At 42.1% G+C, this 19,984-nt stretch overlaps 1 protein-coding gene across 2 annotated transcripts in view; it reads left to right on the top strand.

Annotated features, from left to right (window-relative positions):
• The window catches only part of MCM3AP (minichromosome maintenance complex component 3 associated protein), a 105,887-nt gene that overhangs the window by 55,069 nt on the left and 30,834 nt on the right, over positions 1–19,984 (top strand). For both annotated transcript variants that reach the window (XM_089680871.1, XM_089680872.1), the window contains exons 13-23: positions 4,243–4,421; positions 4,508–4,608; positions 6,311–6,445; positions 9,270–9,383; positions 11,469–11,621; positions 11,705–11,896; positions 13,791–13,859; positions 13,946–14,074; positions 15,356–15,503; positions 17,945–18,179; positions 18,262–18,359. In XM_089680871.1, the coding sequence (XP_089536997.1) occupies positions 4,243–4,421; positions 4,508–4,608; positions 6,311–6,445; positions 9,270–9,383; positions 11,469–11,621; positions 11,705–11,896; positions 13,791–13,859; positions 13,946–14,074; positions 15,356–15,503; positions 17,945–18,179; positions 18,262–18,359 (1,553 nt within the window). The remainder of the gene's footprint in view (positions 1–4,242; positions 4,422–4,507; positions 4,609–6,310; positions 6,446–9,269; positions 9,384–11,468; positions 11,622–11,704; positions 11,897–13,790; positions 13,860–13,945; positions 14,075–15,355; positions 15,504–17,944; positions 18,180–18,261; positions 18,360–19,984) is intronic.

Raw genomic sequence — 19,984 nt, 5'->3', positions numbered from 1 at the left:
AACTACTCTTTCAGTAAAATAGTAGTTTCTGAGATTAGTTTTGAACTTTCCTCAAGTTAGTTTAAGGCAGTGTTTTTCAACCTTTTTTGTGCAAAGGCACACTTTTTTCATGAAAAAAATGACGAGGCACACCACCATTAGAAAATGTTAAAAAAATGTATTGAAAAACTTTTTGACTTGAGGGCCGCAATGGGTTCATATATTGGACCTGGGGGCCGGACCAAGAGTAGATGAATGATGTGTATGTGTCATCCATAGTAAGTATAGTAATATTCCCCCATAGTAAGCATAGTAATTAATCCCCCATATAGTAATTCATCCCCCATAGTAATTAATCCCCCATATAGTAATTCATCCCCCATAGTAATTCATCCCCCATAGTAATTCATCCCCCATAGTAATTCATCCCCCATAGTAATTCATCCCCACTATAGTAATTCATCCCCCATAGTAATTCATCTCCACTATAGTAATTCATCCCCCATAGTAATTCATCCCCCATAGTAATTAATCCCCCATATAGTAATTCATCCCCCATAGTAATTCATCCCCCATATAGTAATTCATCCCCCATATAGTAATTCATCCCCCATATAGTAATTCATCCCCCATATAGTAATTCATCCCCCATATAGTAATTCACCCCCCATATAGTAATTCATCCCCCATATAGTAATTCATCCCCCATATTAAGTCCCCAAGCCCCCCCTGTGTCAATTCACTTACCTTTGCTCCGCGCGTTCCTCTCGCCGTTCCGATGTAGCATGAAAATCTGTCTCCTATGAGGATCTGTCCCCCTCGACGTATCTGCGCATGTGCCAGTTTCAGGCATTAGCAGCCGATCGGCGATCTCCGGCACATGCGCAGATACGTTGAGGGGGACAGATCATCCTGACAGTATCACGCTCCGCGGGCCATATTAAAAGGTCCGCCGGGCCGTAGTTTGCCCATTGCTGTCATTGCTAATGATTGGTCTATTTGTGAGCCGAGGCCACATGTTACGGATGAAATTGCAATTTTTCCCACGGCACACCAGACAATATCTCACGGCACACTAGTGTGCCGCGGCACAGTGGTTGAAAAACGCTGGTTTAAGGTCCTGTCCCTGTGTTCTTGATTTTGATTTTGTGTTGAAAATACTGCCCTCCTGAACCTTATTCACCCCCTTGATGTATTTAAAGGTTTCTATCATGTCTTCCCTGTTCCCTTCTTTCCTCCAAGACTGTACATGTTAAGTTCCTGAAGTTGCTCTTGATATGTTTTATTCCGCAGACCTTAAACCATTTTTGTTACCAGTCTCTGGACTCGTTCCTGGGAGATTCCTAGAAATACTGTAACTAGTAAAGTTTGGTACACACGAGTTTAACCACTTGTCTACTGGGCACTTATACCCCCTTCCTGCCAAGGCCAATTTTCAGCTTTCTTTTGATGGTATTTTATTGCCGCAGGGTGTTTTTTTATTTTTCGCGCTATAAACAAAAAGCAAAAAATTTGAACGAAAAAAAGTTTTTCTTTGTTTCGATTATAAAATTTTGCAAACGGGTAATTTTTCTTCTTCACTGATGTGCGTTGAGGCTGCACTGATAGGCAGCACTGATGGGCACTGCTAAGCAGCACTGATGGGTACGGATAGGAGGCACTGCTGGGCAGCACTGGTGGGTGGCACTGCTGGGCAGCACTGGTGGGTGGCACTGCTGGGCAGCACTGGTGGGTGGCACTGCGGGGCACTGGTGGGTGGCACTGCGGGGCACTGGTGGGCGGCACTGATGGGCACTGATCATCAGTGCCGATCACTTCTCTGACATTTGCTGGTTATCGGCAGTACTTTCCTCACGCTGTGACAGCGTGAGGAAAGTGCAGCCAATAACTGGCAACTGTATTTACCCAGTGATCTGCTGTGTCATTGGACACAGCTGATCACATGGTAAAAGGCTGCTGTGATTGACCATTTTACCGTATTACATGATCAGCTGTGTCCGTATGACACAGCGATCACTGGTGGCGCTGGGTGTGTGCTGCATTTGCTTTCCAGCTTTTAAAAGCCATAGTAAACCAAAAAGTAAATGTTTATTATATTGCAGCTTACCAATTCTTAGATGCGATGACTGCATTTTTTTTGCTTTCCTTTTTATATATTTCACCTTTTATTCTGGCCAGTAAGTTTTTCAACAGAACATGCTATCCTGTGGATGTAGCAGTTAGGAGGTTAAGATAAACAATTTACACTGCCTTGAGAAATTTTCCATATTTTGTTATTACAACCAAAAACATACATGTACTTTATTGGAATTTTTATGTGACAGACCAACACAAAGTGGCCCTTAACTGTGAAGTGGGAGGAAAATGGTAAATGGTTTTCAATTTTTTTTTACTAATATCTGAAAAGTGTGGCGTGCATTTGTATTCAGCCCCCCCACCTTTTGGCTGCAATTACATCTGCAAGTCTTTTTGGGGATGTCTCTGCCAGCTTTGCACATCTAGAGTGACATTTTTGCCCATTCTTCTTTTCAGAATAGCTCAAGCTCTGTCAGATTGGATGGAGAGCGTCTGAACAGCAATTTTCAAGTCTTACCACAGATTCTCAATTGGATTTAGATCTGGACTTTGACTGGGCCCTTCTAACACATTAATATTTTTTGATCTAAACCATTCCATTGTAGCTCTTGCTGTATGTTTAGTGTCGTTGTGCTGCTGGAAGGTGAACCTCCACCCCAGTCTCAAGTCTTTTGCAGACTAACAGGTTTTCTTCTAAGATTGCCCTGTATTTGGCTACATCCATCTTCCCATAAACTCTGACCAGCTTCCCTGTCCCTGCTGAAGAAAAGGATCCCCACAACATGATGCTGCCACCACCATGTTTCACGGTGGGGAATGAGCATTCAGGGTGATGCGCAGTATTAGTTTTCTGCCACACATAGCATTTTGCTTTTAGGCCAAAAAATTCAATTTTGGTCTCATCCAACCAGAGCACCCTCTTCCACATGTTTGCTGTGTCCCCCACATGGCTTTTTGCAAGCTGAAAACGGGACTTCTTATGGTTTTCTTTCAACAATGGCTTTCTTCTTGCCACTCTTTCTTTAAAGGCCAGATTTGTGGAGTTCACAACTAATAGTTGTCCTGTGAGCAGATACTCCCACCTGAGCTGTGGATCTCTACAGCCCCTCCAGAGTTACCATGGGCCTCTTGGTTGCTTCTTTGAATAATGCTCACCTTGCCCGGCTGTCAGTTTAGGTGGATGGCCATGTCTTCTTCGGTTTGCAGTTATGCCATACTCTTTCCATTTTCAGATGATGGATTGAACAGTGCTCCATGAGATGTTGAAAGCTTGGGCATTTTTTTTTTTTTTATAACCTAACCCTGCTTTAAACTTCTCCACAACTTTATCCCTGATCTGTCTGGTGTGTTCCTTGACCTTCATGATGCTGTTTGTTCCCTAATGTTCTCCAACAAACCACTGAGGGCTTCACAGAACAGCTGTATTTATACTCAGATTAAACTACATACAGGTGGACTCTCATTTACTAATTAGATGCCTTCTGAAGGCAATTGGTTCCACTTGATTTTAGTTAGGGTTATCAAGAGTAAAGGGGGCTGAATACAAATGCACACCACACTTTTCAGATATTTATTTGTAAAAAATGTATTTTGTATGTGTTTGTAATATAGAGCATCTTCTATATATGTATATGCTATACCATGTGTTTTTTCCCTTTAAAGACCCTGTGTATAGGAAAATACCTGTTGCTTTGCTTTTGGTTCTGAACTCACAAAAAATGTCGGTACTGCTTGGTGTTTTTTGCTAAACTTCAGTATTCCCCATCCTTCCCCAGCTCCATATCATAGAAGGAATTATAAAGTCCAGGAGCTGATTAGTCTCTGAAAAAACCGAGTGCAGGATTGCTTTGAATTTGTCAGCATCAACCATTTTTGCATTTGACGAAATCTATCAAAATAATTTTCATGATATTTTAGTGAAGGGAGCAGATTAAAAGCTCATTGTTGAGGTTTACATACTGTTCTGTGTCAACAGGCTTTGGACTTGTGTCAATGTCACCAGTTTAACATCCATTTAAGACACTTGACCTGCTTCAAGTGGGTTTTGCATTGCAGTTGATTTGTATAACAATAGAAACCCTGTCTGACACAAGCCCTTTGACACACAGGCTCTTAATAATGTGGAGTCCTTATTGCTTTATACTTGTGCTTAAATAGAAAACAATAACCCTATGTATGTTATTTCAGTTGTTACCGATAAACCAGAGGTCAGAGACTCAGTCACTGAAGAGAGGTCTATCAAACCTACGATTGTGCTTCTGAAAGACAACCAGGAATCTCCGTCTATTCCTAGTCAGTCAGTCTTCCAGCCCATAGTACCGCCTGAGGTCCCTCCATCTCCACCCAAGCCAGCTTTTACTGATGAGGTACTTGTAAGATGCAACTTTGTGTAATAGCATGCTCTCATTCACCTTTCTTGCATAACAAATTTACAATTTATTTGCTAATATAGGATGTTGCCGCTGTGCTTCATGATATTGTGGAAGATACCGTGAAAGAATTTAGTGTCAATATCAGCCAGACAGGAGCTGCATACATTTCTGCTGCACTTGGGTAATAAAAAATATTGTTTGAATGTTGGTATTCGTAACAAACGCTGGTGAACATTAAATGGTTCATGCTTACATTAAAACTTGGAAACTTTTGGTGGAGTGGAGAACCTATGATATTTGATTGCTGTTTGTGCATCATTTACTGACACTTTTGCAGTTCTTTACAGGGCTGCAAGCTGTCACAGCCTGGTATCAACAGTTGAGATGCCGGTACTGGGGAGAGAATGGACGGCACAGGTAGTTTATTAAAAGTCAGCAGCTACAGTTTTTGCAGCTGCTGACTTTTAATAAACACAAAAACAGCTTGAACTCCGCTTTAAATGCAGCTAGGGTTTTTTGTGACCATCAAACCCACAAACCAGCACAAGACAAAATGGCTGAGCACAAAGTTACCTTGTTTCCTTCAGGTTTTAAAGCTAGCACGCATCTGTAAACATTAAAGTATAACTAAAGGCAAAACTTTTTAAATTTTTTTTTTTTTTCAGTTTTTGTTGGATTGGAGATTGATTAGAACACCTGTCAGTTATTATTGCTGTCTGTGCCCTTGTCAGAGACATTCACCCTCTTTGTCCTGTTCACTGTTATCAAAAGTTAAAGTAAAAAAAAACCTGCTAATTTTAAGATTGTCACCTGAAAAGTAATAGAGGGGAAATCTTCCAATGGAGACGCCAGTTCTGGAGACCTGGGGGTCCCAATGGATTTCCTGTAATTTACAGGGAATTTCTGTCCCTTCCTGTTTTGGCTAATGGGACAGGAAGTGAAAGTAAATCTCCCCAATGGGACACAGATGACAAAATAAATAGACGGGTTATAACCCTCCCTTACTCTCTCCAGAATGAAAAAATAGTTTTGCCTTTAGTTCTACTTTTAATAGCTCTTTTTATTGGCTAAGAAAAAAGAATGTAAGGCTAGAGTGTCCCCATTAAAAAGGCACTAAACATAAATAACTAGGTAGTTTTTTACAAAGCATTTTGACAACATTTGCTGACTACTGCATTTAAAGATAGAGGAAAACTTACAAATTTTAATGTCCCTTTCCCAAAATGGCAGCAAATGTAAGGGACTGGGCAGCCAAGTTATACAAATATTGGTTATTTTTTATTTCTGTGCCAGTTTGGCCCCTTTTACATGGCTATTCCAAACAGGTCTGTCTGCCAGACCTGATTGGAAGGTTCATTCATCCTTATAAACAGATGAGTCTGCCAAACAAACAAAAAAAACAGAAGGGGTTCCGTCCTATTCCGATTAGGCGAATCAAATCAGAGGGTAGTTGGGAGTTAACTGGCAGTGAAGTCCATAAACTCTCAGCTGCTCATAGAGCAGAGCAGGATCTGTGTGCACTCTGCAGAAACTGAGCAAACATAGATGTTTCAATGTGTCGATCGCTCTCTCTGCTCCAATCTGCCCCATGTGAAAGGGGCCTTTAGCAAAATTTGTGTAGCTATACTAGATGTTGTACATCAAATGAAAACTATTTTGGATATAAAAATTGTTTAAGGATGATCATTTTGACCCATAGCGGAAATACTCAAACAGCACATTTTAGAGGAAATTCCTACTAAAACCATACTTTCATCTATCAACCAATGTCCTATTTTCTTGTTAAAGTCAAAAGCTGACATCTGTAAATTGTGTTATTTCTCTTATGCCAGTATCCGGTTGCCTTGCTGAAGAATTTCTTGTCCATGTTTCTACTATTACAGAGAGTCATCGGTGGTTGCTGACCAGCTTCTTGCAGATGTAATCTTGGATATGTCAAGCACTATTACAAAAGAAGAGGTGAAAGCAGAAACTGAGAGGGTGCTGGAGGAAAAACGAAGAAAGGCAGAGGAAGCCAGGCATGTTTTATAGCCATTATGGATCACCAAACTTTAAATATCTTCCAATTGATCATCTTTATTAATGAGCACTTTACAGGGCAAGATCTCGGTGTATACCATATTTTTCGCTCCATAAGACTCACCTGACCATAAGACGCACCTAGGTATTAGAGGAGGAAAACAAGAAAAAAAATATTCTGAACCAGTGGACTGCAGACATAGTACAGGGGATGACCCAGAGACTGCGGACACAGTACAGGGGATGACCCAGAGACTGCGGACACAGTACAGGGAATGACCCAGAGACTGCGGACACAGTACAGGGGATGACCCAGAGACTGTGGACACAGTACAGGGGATGACCAAGAGACTGCGGACACAGTACAGGGGATGACCAAGAGACTGCGGACCATTGGGGAGGGAGGGGGAGCGGGTACCTGAATTGGACAAGTACCCGCTACCACTTCCACGGAGGTGTCCTCCCTTTAGTGTGGGCACTCGGCTGTGACAGCCAAGTGCCCACTGCGCATGTGCGGGAAGCGCTGCGCTTTGTGAATAGTCCGTCTTCTGGGACCTGTCGTGTCCCAGAAGACGCGGGACCATTCACAAAGCGCAGCGCTTCCCGCACATGCGCAGTGGACAGCCAGGTGCCCGCACTAAAGATGCCGGCGCCGGAAGACTGTACAGCGCTGGACCGAGGAACAGGTAAGGTTCTGCTGCAGAGAAGACCTGAACGGCCGACCCGGTATTCTGACACGGCAGCGGCGGGAATTCCGGACTGGCCACTCCATATTCGCTCCATAAGATGCACTGACATTTTCCCCCCTTTTATTGGGGGAATAAATTGCGTCTTGTGGAGCAAAAAATAGTGTATATACCCATAAGCAATATTATAGCCACCAGCAGCCTTTCTCTCTTCAGAAGTGCTTTATCTATTTCCAACAGACTTTATTCAGAAAATGTGGCTACTGTGCCTTGTGCTGCTCCAAGTGTGGTTTAGTGGTTTGCAGCAACTCCTGGAACCCTCTTGGTGCACGTCTTTGCAAGCCATACTGATAGTAGCACAGGCACTCCTAACATTCCTGATATTAGATAGGTAAAGGTTTGCTGAATCAGAGGCTTCTGGGTGCACAGAACTATGGAGGGGGTATGGGTGCATCCAAATGTGATTGTTGTAGTTATTCTTAAAAATTACAGCCTACAATAAAAAACTACATATTTCCATGCAAAAAAATGGTACCGCTTTCAGCACAAAAAATCGGAAAGAATCATACCGCCAAGGAGGTTAAATGCAGCATGTTTTACACCATTGATTCTTCTCTGTGGCAGTTACTAGTGTTGGTTTAAAGGCTGTACATAGCAGTAACAAATGGATACCTTGAACTGATCTCTAATCCTCTTATGGCTTTATTTTAATAATATAAACTTGGTAAGCTCTAGTAATTGTAACACCTTGCAGCATGATCACAAATACAGAATGCAGTAACCTAATACTCAGAAATCTCCTCACTTCTGTGACAGCACATTAAATAAAAAGGCTCTTGAATTTGTTCAGTAGATGATCCTTGAAATCCTTAAGCTGTAAATGATCATTTATTTATAGTACAGTGATGAGAGCTTGCTTTGCTTGCGTGTTGTATCTGATATTAAGCAATGGCTGTATCACTCTTAGGGGCCCGTTCACAATTGCGTGCGGTAAACATGCATTTGCATTAATTTTTAATGGATCACCAAACGTTCATGCATTGTGGGAACTAAACCACATGGTACCACAGCACCATACCATCTGCTGTGGCACAATTTTAAAAGTTGTGATTGCCATATTTTTGCACATTCCTGTGTGTTTGGTATCCCATTGAAATTAGTGAGCTGTCAAAAATGTGCCACGCAGGAACGCGTAAACATTTATGCACATACGGTGTAAACTGGCCCCTTAAGCTTTAAAAATACTAAAGGAAAAAAAGGCTCTTCAGACAGAGTATACAATTTTAGTTAAACTTTACTTTGTTTATTGCTTTCCATTTCATCCTTAAGTTTTGAAGGATAGTTTATGGAGGAGACTTTTTGATTCTCTTTTGGAGGCTCTATTCTTCCATTCTCACTGTAGGCGGGGAATCCAGGAAATGGGATAGGGTCACACTGCATCTGGTCACTAGCAGTTGATGGCTGCCCTTGCAACCTTATTGTGTCAAGCATATAGTAGACATTTTTCTCCATAATTGTTAAAAAAAAAAAAAAAAATTAAAAAAGCATCAAATATAGTGACATTTGTGTGTTGTGACTTTCATTTCTTGCTCCTCACCATCCTTTGTCAATTTTTTGACCAGTTTTTTATAGTTTGGCCATTGGCAGATCCCAGTACAATAAGGAAGCTACTTGTCTGTTGACATGCCTTCTACTCTGGGGTATTATGCTCACATGCTGGCTTTGCTTTTCTGCATAAAATTAGCATTTTCTTAAAACAAATAATCCGAGCATGCTCATCTTTTTTCTTTTGTAAGATACTGTTGTCTGGAGGTTAATTTTGATAAAGTAACGTGATAGCACAAAATGTTTTCTCTCTATGGTAATTTTACTACCATCCTGGTGTTCATGTACTTGGGAAAGTGAGATTAAATGTACATTCCATACTCTCTGTTCCTTTTTGATGGTTAGATCTTTATCTGAGTGTGCTTTCATGGCAGTTTAATGAAAAGCAAATTGGTGATAAAAGTAGTTGGGTTTATCAAATGTACTAAGCTTGTAGAAGATTAATTTAGCTACTGCAGTTGCGCATCCTAATTTCTCTTCATTCTGTCTTATAAAATAATGCTTGTTTTCAATCTTATTATTTTTTTAACAGGCGGATTCAGGAATGGGAGCAGCTGCTTTCTGAGATCAGTCAGTGTGAGTGTGAAAGTCTGTTAAAAATAGTGCTTCAGGAAAACGTCCAAAAAATATCACGTGAAGAGCTTCAGTGAGTATTTTCTGTGATTTATTTATTATACTTTTACAGTCTGTGTTTCATGAAGGTTTTTTTTTTCCTAACCAACATCCAGTCTGGCTGCTCTTTGGTTTTGGGCAGTATTACTTTGTTTAACCTCCCTGGAGGTATTCCCGAGTATAGCTCGGGGTAAAGTTTCAGTACCACAAGCGGTAACCCCGAGCTACACTCGGGCTTACCATGCGGCGCTGCTCCGGGATCTCTCGATCACTTACCTTGTTCTACACTCCCGCGATGTCCCTCCTGCAGTGTCCCCGGCAATGTAATCCGGCGGATGCCGGCATCTGTCTTCTGGGTTCCGTCCCCTGTGAGCGTTGGGACGTACGGGGGACGGAACAGCGGGAAATTTGAAAATGACAAAAAGTGACATTCACTAAAATCACATAGTATAACATTACTGTACCAAACCATTTCACATACATTTTGTCCCGAGTGCTTTGTCCTGTGCCCTGCCTGCATTTTTACTGTTCTTTCTGCCTGGAAACTGAGAAACGTCCATGGCGTCCAAAAAGTGTCCCTTTAGGTCAAAAGCAGTTTTACACCGGCTAGAGAACAGCGATAGTAAATTAGAACCACTTGCAGAATTGAGTGATGATTCGTGGAGCAAATTCATCGTCAGACACTGAAAACGATTCTGCGACTTTGCTCAGTGATGTGCGAACTTGGCGCTATATCCCAAATTTCAGTGTTTTTGGTTTGATTATATTGAATTAAATTTATTATTATTACATTATTATTTTTTATGATTATTAAATTATAATTTCTGATTTCGTGTTTCAAATTGTAACATACCTGGGATGTTTACTAGACTCTTGTTCGGACAGATTTCAGTGAGTTATTCCTAAAAATTACTGGCCTACAATAAAAAAATACATATTTCCATGCAAAAAAAAATGTACCGCTTTGAGCACAGAAATATGGACATAATCAGACTGCTAGGGAGGTTAAAGCCCCTTCGTAAAATATTCCCCGTCAAAACCCCCTATAACTGGTTGCTGAAGTAGAAGAACAAAATAAAAAAAAAAAAATCTTAACTTGCCTGAAACTTGGATCACATGACACCACTAACCTGAGTCTACTCTTCTGTTTACTGCCTAGAAGGGTTTTTCTTTGAGTGTCCTCATCACTACCTCTCAGACATGGACACTTCTATCTGATGTCTGTCGGTAGGGTCTTCTCAGGAGAGAGAAGAGAAAAAAATAATTACAGGGGGATGGCTGGCGACAGGTGATCTTGAAGTGCCATTGCAGCGCTGGATCAGCAGTCCCCTGCACTGGTACCAGTCCAGTGGCAGTAATGGACCTGGACTGGGGAAACGTGATTATATCTAGTTTTTGTGCAGAGTGGGGCTTTAATAATTTGATTATTTATGATATACATAGGGGATTCTGTGACCTTTTGTACAGTTGTAGTCTTTCCTAAATTGCATTAGTTAATGACTAAATATTTTAAATGTTGCTTCTTTAAGGTGTTGACAATTCCCAATTGGTTAGAGCTCTGGGCTGTTTACTGGTATCTGTAAACTCTCATCCACTTTTTACATATGAGGAAAAAGTCAAAGCACAACAAATATAAATATTAATTTCTTGGCCTAAAACAGTGTTAGTCTGGGTTCACACTTGAGCGGTGTGGCATATTGAATGTGATTCGCACATTAATTCTGTGCGGTGCGATTTGAGCCATACGTTTTGTATGGCTCAAATCGCACCGCATCCACACCAAAAAGATGCCCTTTTTTTGTCCGCACTAGAATCGGATCACATGGGTATTCACACCCATGCAATCTGATTCTGCACATCACACCGTGTTTTGCGGACTAATTTCGGGGAATTAATATGCAGACCCACAGCGGTTCGCACGAACGGGTGTGATTTGTGATGTGGTGCAGAATTTGCACAGAAACCACTGTGATTTCCGCACTGCATCAGTGTGAACCCAGGCCTAATGCTTCAGCTCTCATTTTGTTTTTGCTTCCTTTTATTAAAAAAAATTATCATCTGATTGTGAAATCAAGTGTTTTTTTTTTTTGGTTTTTTTTTGGTTTTTTTTTTGTTGCAGGAAAGCCATGCAGAAAGATCAAAATGAGCGTATTAGCCGATGCTCTCAGCATGTCAGTCAGCAGTTTGTGGATCAGTTTGTGGAAGGAGAACTTGACCAAATAGCCAAGGAAACGCTCCATGAGATGCAGCTCTGCAGGAAATACTTTCAGAGGTCTCACATGCAAGCTTCTCTAAATCTATAATATAACTTATGACTGTTATTTGCTTGGAATTGATTAACTGTTTTGTTCTCAGGTGGCGGGAAGTTTTGGCTGCTCGGAAGAAGCTAAGGCGCCAAATGCGAGGATTTCCAGCTGCTCCTGGTTTAATGGGCCATAATGGTACACTGAAGGCATTGATTCCCAGTGCTGTGCACAATTTGCAAACTCAGCCCAAGGGGATTGTGGATTTGGGGAATGCAGGGAAACTGTTTGTTTCTTTTATTAGGTGAGCTTTATATTATTTTTCAAACTGCTTTTGAGATTTACAGTTAAATGGCATGCTGCAAAAGATGAGGCTAGGGAAAATACTTTTACTTCTTTTTCATTTGAGTGCTTTGAAATGTTGGCGCTTCACCCCCAGTTAATGCTCTGTTAAACCTGAGCCCTTATTGTTTACATGTTACCATGGTAACTTTAAAGCAGAACTGAAGGCAAAATGTTTTTTTTACATTTTGCAAGGGTTATAACCCATCAGATTTTTTTTGCCATCTGAGCTATTGGGGACATTCTCCTTTTACTTCTGTCTCATAGTCACAACAGGAAGTGAGAGGAAATCCCTCAAAAATGAGAGAAATCCCTGGCAGTCAACTGGGTTAACAGAACTACTGTCCCAATTGGAAGATTTTCCCTCTATTGCAGTTTGTGATTTTCATTCATGTTTAGTGATATTGGTGACCAGGACAAATAGGTTGAGTCTCCCTAATGGGGACACACAGCAAAAAAAAAAAAAGACAAAAAAAACTGACAGTTAATCTAATCCATGTCCACTCTGTGTAAAACAAAAGTTTTTGCCTTCAGTTATACTTTCATGGATAAGTAAATTTTTTAGTGGAATTGTCCTTTTAGTAATCTTCCTTCACTACCTGTGTGCAGTCCACTTGGTAAATCCTTCCCCTGTTCTCGCAGCCACAGCCCTTACTGTTCAGCCTTAATCTGCCCTCTATAGCCTTTGCAAAGAAAATGTTCCGGACAGTTCCTCTCTCTACTTTGCACGTTCATGCCATCTATTACTATGCGTGACAGCCTCAATCCTCCCATCAGAGTATGTTATTTATTGGTGAATGGTAACATGATGTGCTTGTTCAATGAAGATCATAGAAAAAGGTGGACTGTATTCAGGGCAGTTGGGGTGGTTACTGAAGGTTGGGGTGATGTTTCTTCTTCACACTTGCACTTTGGGCACTTTTTATGCATTGTCATACACTGATCAGCCATAACATAATGACCACCCATATAATATTGCATAGGACCCCCTTTTGCTGCCAAAACAGCTCTGACCTGTTGAGGCATGGACTGCACTAGATAAAGCATCACATTTCCTCTGCTCGCTTGCCTTCTTTCCATAGTGCATCCTGGTGCACTGTCTTCCCCAGGTAAGTGACATACACGCACCCAGTCATCCACGTGAAGTAAATAAAACGTGATTCATTACTCTGTGGTCCAATTCTGATGCTCATGTGCCCATTATAGCTGCTTTTGACTGTGGTCAAGGGTCAGCATGATGTCCTCTGACTGGTCTGCAGCTACGCAGTCTCATACAAAATAAACTGTGATGCACTGTGTGTTCTGACCCCTTTCTGTTGAAACCAGCATAAACTTTTCCAGCAGTTTGAGCTACGATAGCTCTTCTTTTGGGTCGGAGTACACAGGCCAGCCTTTGTACCCCACATGCATCAGTGAGCCTTAAACCGCACATGACCCTGGCACTGGTTTTCTTTCCTTGGATCATATTTTGTAGATCCAGACTAGACTACTGCAGACTGGGAACATTTGCCAAGAGCTGCTGTTTGGCAGTTGCTCTAACCCAGTCGTCTAGCCATTACAATTTGGCCCTTATCAAAGTTATTCATATCCTTATGCTTGTCCATTTTTTTCTGCTTTCAACACATCAACTTCAGGGACAACAGGTTTACTTTCTGCCTGATTTATCCCTCCTGCTTTCAGGTGCCATTGTAACAAGATAATCAATGTTATTCACTTTACCTTCAGTGGTCATAATGCTATGGCTGATTGCTGCATGTTTACCACTGAAGGACTTTTTCTTTTTAATACAAAAAGCAGAGGCCATGTTTGCATCTTATTGCTCTATAGTCTGTCATGATTTTTTTCTCACTTTATAGCCCACAGCAGCGCACGGAACAAATTCTACACAAAATGAAAGTTCAGCATTTCTTTCAAGAGCTGCTTTGGTTTGTATTACATAGATTTAATTCTGTATGAATTCTTTGTATTCGCTGTACAGTTTTTCTACAAATCTGTATGTTCATAATCACAGTGATGCTGCATGGATGCCGCTGGAGCTGCCATCTTTGATTGCAAACAACCTGCCCTCATGGAAGAACTGCATATTCTGGAAAATAGTTCTGGCTCTGCCTGAAAGAAGTCAGCCTGATGATCCTAACAGGTAAGAGGATTGTTTTATGTGCCCAATGTTGGCATTGCAGAGTATATTTATTACAGCCCTCAAAATTTACACTCTCCCACTCACATTGGGCGAGTGCAAATAGGGTGGGGGCAAGCAGCACCGGGACTAGGGGTGTATGGGAGGGGCGGCGGTGGGAGGCAGTTACAGGGAACGATCTCCTGTATGGCTTTCAATGAAGCAGCTGAAAGCCACAGGAGGGAGAGGAGAAGTGACCTCCCTCCCTCCCTCCCTCCCTCCCTCTCTTCCTTCCTCCCTCCCTCTCTTCCTCCCTCCCTCCCTCTCTTCCTCCCTCCCTCCCTCCCTTCCTCCCTTCCTCCCTCCCTCCCTTCCTCCCTCCCTTCCTTCCTTCCTCCCTCCCTTCCTTCCTTCCTCCCTCCCTTCCTCCCTTCCTCCCTCCCTTCCTCCCTCCCTCCCTTCCTTCCTCCCTCCCTCCCTTCCTTCCTCCCTCCCTCCCTCCCTTCCTCCCTCCCTTCCTTCCTCCCTTCCTTCCTCTCTCCCTCCCTCCCTCCCTTTCTTCCTCCCTTTCTTTCTTCCTTTCTTCCTTCCTTCCTCTTCCTCCCTCCCTTTCTTCCTCTTCCTCCCTCCCCTTCCTTCCTCCCTCCCCTTCCTCTTCCTCCCTCCCCTCCCTTCCTTCCTCTTCCTCCCTCCCCTTCCTTCCTTCCTCTTCCTCCCTCCCCTTCCTTCCTTCCTCTTCCTCCCTCCCCTTCCTTCCTTCCTCTTCCTCCCTCCCCTTCCTTCCTTCCTCTTCCTCCCCTTCCTTCCTTCCTCTTCCTCCCCTTCCTTCCTTCCTTCCCCTTCCTTCCTTCCTTCCCCTTCCTCCCTCCCCTTCCTTCCTTCCTTCCTCTTCCTCCCTCCCCTTCCTTCCTTCCTTCCTCTTCCTCCCTCCCCTTCCTTCCTTCCTTCCTCTTCCTCCCTCCCCTTCCTTCCTTCCTCTTTCTCCCTCCCTCCCCTTCCTTCCTTCCTTCCTCCCTCTTCCTCCCACCCCTTCCTTCCTCTTCCTCCCTCCCCTTCCTTCCTTCCTTCCTCTTCCTCCCTCCCCTTCCTTCCTTCCTTCCTTCCTCTTCCTCCCTCCCCTTCCTTCCTCTTCCTCCCTCCCCTTCCTTCCTTCCTTCCTCTTCCTCCCTCCCCTTCCTTCCTTCCTTCCTTCCTCTTCCTCCCTCCCCTTCCTTTCCTCTTCCTCCCTCCCCCCCCCTTCCACCCCTCCCTCAACTTGAAATTTTTTGAGCCCTGTTTAATATACTAATAACTTTTGTATTCCAGTGTTCTGTCTAAGTGGTTGAAGGCAAAGTTCTGCTGGGCAGGACTTCAGCCACTAGATGCCCAGAAGCAGCAAATTCAAACGCTGGCTCTCTACAACACATTAGTGTCACAGGAAGAATGGCCTGTGTCTTTAAACGTTTGTGTAAAGGTGTGTTTTTGTTTTTTTTTTTCTTTGTCCTTGAAATAAACAGCTTTTTTATGTTTTTTGTGTGTGTGTGTGTATGTATATGTGTGTGTATATGTGTGTGTGTGTATATATGTATGTATATATATATATATATATATATATATATATATATATATATATATATATATATATATATATATATATATATATATATATATATATATAATTATTATACAGTATTTATATAGCGCCAGAAAGGTTTGCTCAGCGCTGTACATTATAGTGGGGGACAGTACATGAGACAATACAGTAACAAAACACGAGGGGGTCAAGGGCCCTGCTCTTTCGAGCTTACAATCTAGATATATAGTAAACTCTATAGTAAGCTGTTACTCGATCAGGGGTGCTCAGCCTTTTGAAGAGCGAGGGCCACTTAAGTGAGTTGGTAAACATTCGTGGGGCACAATGAAATGGTTCAGAATTTAGATTTTATTTTGAAAAAAACTATTTTATTTCGAGTAGCATAATGAACATTTTCCTGCTGCAGCTGCTGAATGCCAGTGGGTGGGAGAGGAGGAGAAGCCAGCTTTCATTGGTTGCAGGAGGAAAGTGAAGAGGATCTGTTATTGTATATGCCATCCCCTCTGTCCAACTGTAAAACAGAATGTGACAAGGAGGTTGCACTAGCGCACCAAACTCGCAGCATATAATAGAAGTCTATGGCTCAGGTCAGCTAACCCACAGGAAATCCACAGGTGCAATGTGCTGCATCCATGGATCAGTATGAAAGCAACTTAACCTCTTGCCGCCCGGCCAATGGCCGAATGGCGGCCGGCAAAAACCCTCATCTTTCCGGGTGGACGCCATATGGCGTCCTCCCGGGCGTGTGCAGTTTGCGCGCTTGCAGAGCCGCGCAGCGGCGCGATCTGTCACTGGCCGTGTACCTCGGACACGGCCGATGACAGATCTGAGTACCGGCCCCGTTGCTGGTACCTTGTGACCTGTTGTGACCAATCACAGCAGGTCACATGACAGTTGTATACAGTGAATGGCTTCATTCATGCCATCCATTGTATACTAGTGTGTCTAGCTGTGAATGGTCACAGCAATCACATGCACGAGCTGTGTCATGTGATTAGCCGTGGCCAAATCACAGCTAAGCAAAAAAAAAAAAAAAAAACCCTGAATGAATCGATGTCATTCAGGTAAATGCTTGCTTATTGCAAAGTAATTCTTTGCTATAAGCATATTGTGTGAAAAAAAAAAAATACTGATCACTTCCCCAAAGTAGTACAATGTTACTATGGTAACATTGTACTACTTTAGTCATAGTGAAATATGAAAATGTTAAAAAGAAAAAAAGTAATGAAAAATTAAAAATAATAAAAAAATGTAAAAAAATAATTTTTTTTTCATACTGTCACCAGTCAGTGTCCCTGATCACCGCCATGCCAGTTATATTATGATGCTGTACTGCACTGGTGACAGTATGTGAAAATAATTTTTAAAATGTTTTCATTTTTCGAAACATTATGACCAAAAAAAATACAACTTCAAAAAACTCGCCATGCCTCTTATGAAGTACGTCGGACTGTCTACTTTGCAAAAAGGGTCATTTGGAGGATATCTGTACTGTTGTGACATTCTTAGACCTCAAGAAATTAGATTGGCTGTCAGTACTTCAGGACTGATCAATTTTCAGATATATACCATAGTTTGTGAACGCTATAACTTTCCTACAAACTAAAAAATACATCCTAATTGGGGTTTTCACCAAAGACATGTAGCAGAATACATCTTGGCCTAAATTTATGAAGAACAATTATTTATTTGCAAACTTTTATAACAAACAAAAACGTGTTTTGTTTTTTTTTGTTTTTTTCCAAATTTTCGGTCTTTTTTTGTTAATTTAGCAAAAAATAAAAACTCCAGTTGTGATTAAATACCACCAAAAGAAAACTCTAGTTGTGTGAAGAAAATAATATTTAAGTTTGGGTACAATGTTGTATGACTGTGCAATTGTCATTCAAAGTGTGAGAGCGCTGAAACCTGAAAAATGGCCTGGGCAGGAAGAGGGTAAAAGTGCCCTGTATGGAAGAGGCTAATAGCTGTTAACCCTTTTATAGGTGCTAATATGTCCATTGCTAAAGCGCAGTGTATGTGTTTAATACACTGACCTTCCTTTCCTGTTCCAGCTTCTGCTGGCATCGCTATCTGTCTCCGGGCTGCTAGAAAGGTCCCAGGTGAAGCGCACTTGGCATGATGCTCTGGAGTGGCAGGTCATCAAGCCCAGATCGTGATCAAGGGGTTGCTAACCCTGGGCATGCACTTCCCTGGTTTAGGGTCAAGGGCCACATCAGAGAGCTCCGCGGGTGATAGGTTGAGCACCCCTGTACTAGATCCTTAACTATCATTGCAAGATCCTGTGAATTATTTTTTGTTTACATATTTTTTTTTGGCAGGCAGTACATGGACCTCTTACAGATTCTGAGCTAGACAAAGCTGAATGTCAGAATGAGTTATGGGGAACCAACAGCCTTGTGTTTCTCTTACCATTTACATCTGAAAAAACTGAAGAGTACTGGATTTCAGCAATCTTGCAGCTAAAACAGTTACTGAACTGTAAGCCCTTTAAGCCAGCACCAAGCCTTGCTGTGCTAGTACCAGAATCTTCTCCAAAGGAAAATGTAGAGGAAGGTCAGTTTTTTTTTTTTTTTTTTCTTTGGTATGTTCGTAACAATATTACTTTTAAATTCCTAATGTGACTTTCTTTTCACAGAACTTGGTCTTCAGGACCTGGTGTCATGTGACCTTATCGTGGATTACATTGTGCTGTCAGTACCAGAAACTGTGACTAACATGGAAGGAACTGAAGTGGTAAATTATCCTGCGTTTTTCACATTAACGTCTACAATGTAATTGTTAACAATAAACATAAGCCTGCCATGCCTGAGTCAAATTAAGTCCTATTCCCAGCTGAATGGCCCAGTCGGCACCAACTGACTTGACAAAAGTCAGTTGTTTCTTCCACTTTCCTTCAAGAATTCTAGTTGAAAATCGTCAACTAAACAGTGACTACATCCAGTCAGATGCAGTCATTGTTCGGGCATTCTGACAGCCATGGGTGCTGGCTGTTAGAATGCAATAGCATGGGTGGCAGAATCTGTTACATTTCTCTCATTCATCTTGCAAGCTGCATGAGAGAAATTTATACTTTTATGGTGAGCCATGGCAGTCTAAGGGTACATGCACACAGCCATGTGAAAATACAGTATGTGACGCCGCTGCTACATACACTTTATACTGCAGATCCAGCGGCCTCACATGTTCTTGAGGGAGAAAAAGTATATCAAAAGGTGGGAATCCGCTATAATATATCCATATTTACAGAAAGTTACAACAAATGTCCGTTTGAGACCATCTGTTTGTTTTTTAATTAATTATAGGTGTCTCAGAAGGGCAGATACATGAACAGAACATTATTTATTTCAGGCACTTATATAGCACTGTCAATTTACGCAGCGCTTTACACATATATATTGAACATTCACATCAGCCCCTAACCCTCAAGGGGTGTACAATCTTAGGTCCCTAACTTACATTCATACATTTACATATTAGGGCCAATTTAGACAGGATCCAATTAATGTACCAGCATGTCTTTGGAGTGTGGGAGGAAACCGGAGCACCCAGAGGAAACCCACGCAAGCACAGGGAGAACATGCAAACTCCATGCAGGAGGCGCCATGGTCGGGAATCGAACCCATGACCCATTTACTGCAAGGCAGACGTGCTAACCGCTAAGTCACTGTGCTGCCCATAATATTTCAGGAAACTGGAGGAAACCCACACAGGGAGAGCAAGCAAACTCCAGGCAGGTGGTGCTGTGGTTTGATTTGACTAAGGTTGTTGGTTCAGATCCCAACCACAGCACCACCTGCCTGGAGTTTGCTTGCTCTCCCTGTGCGGGTTTCCTCCCACAGTTCAAAGATATGCTGCTGATACTAATACAGAGCCCATTCTGGAGGACGGCTTGAGGTGCTGCAGACTACCCAGGGGAAGGGGATATCTCTCTGACCAGACCAGGCTGTTTACATCCTTAAGGGGAACTCCGGCAGACAACATTATATATACAAATACGTACTATGATTACGCATCTGGTGAGTGCGTAATATTAATATATTCACGGCACACCACCTGGATAATATAGGGAGCACTTACCTGTGATCCTTTTGGATGGATCCTCACGAGTAGCACTTTATGGACATTCCCATGATTATTTGAATTAGACATTCAGTACTATCAAGTGCTCACGATTGTCATTTTATTAGCACCTTGATGTGGATGTTTTATATTTGCACTTTGTCACTTTATTAACCACCTATCATGTGATTTGTGCATTCATACATTTATATACATGATATTGATCCATTTGTGGCGCTGCACCTTTATTTTGAGGTTTTTACGGTAGATCGGGAAATATCATTTTGTAGTTCTCTTGA

The sequence above is a fragment of the Staurois parvus genome, unplaced genomic scaffold, assembly GCF_062004578.1.
Source record: "Staurois parvus isolate SC_StPar_1 unplaced genomic scaffold, SC_StPar_1.0 ptg000251l, whole genome shotgun sequence".
NCBI lineage: Eukaryota > Metazoa > Chordata > Amphibia > Anura > Ranidae > Staurois > Staurois parvus.
This window is presented reverse-complemented; position numbering and strand designations above follow the sequence as displayed.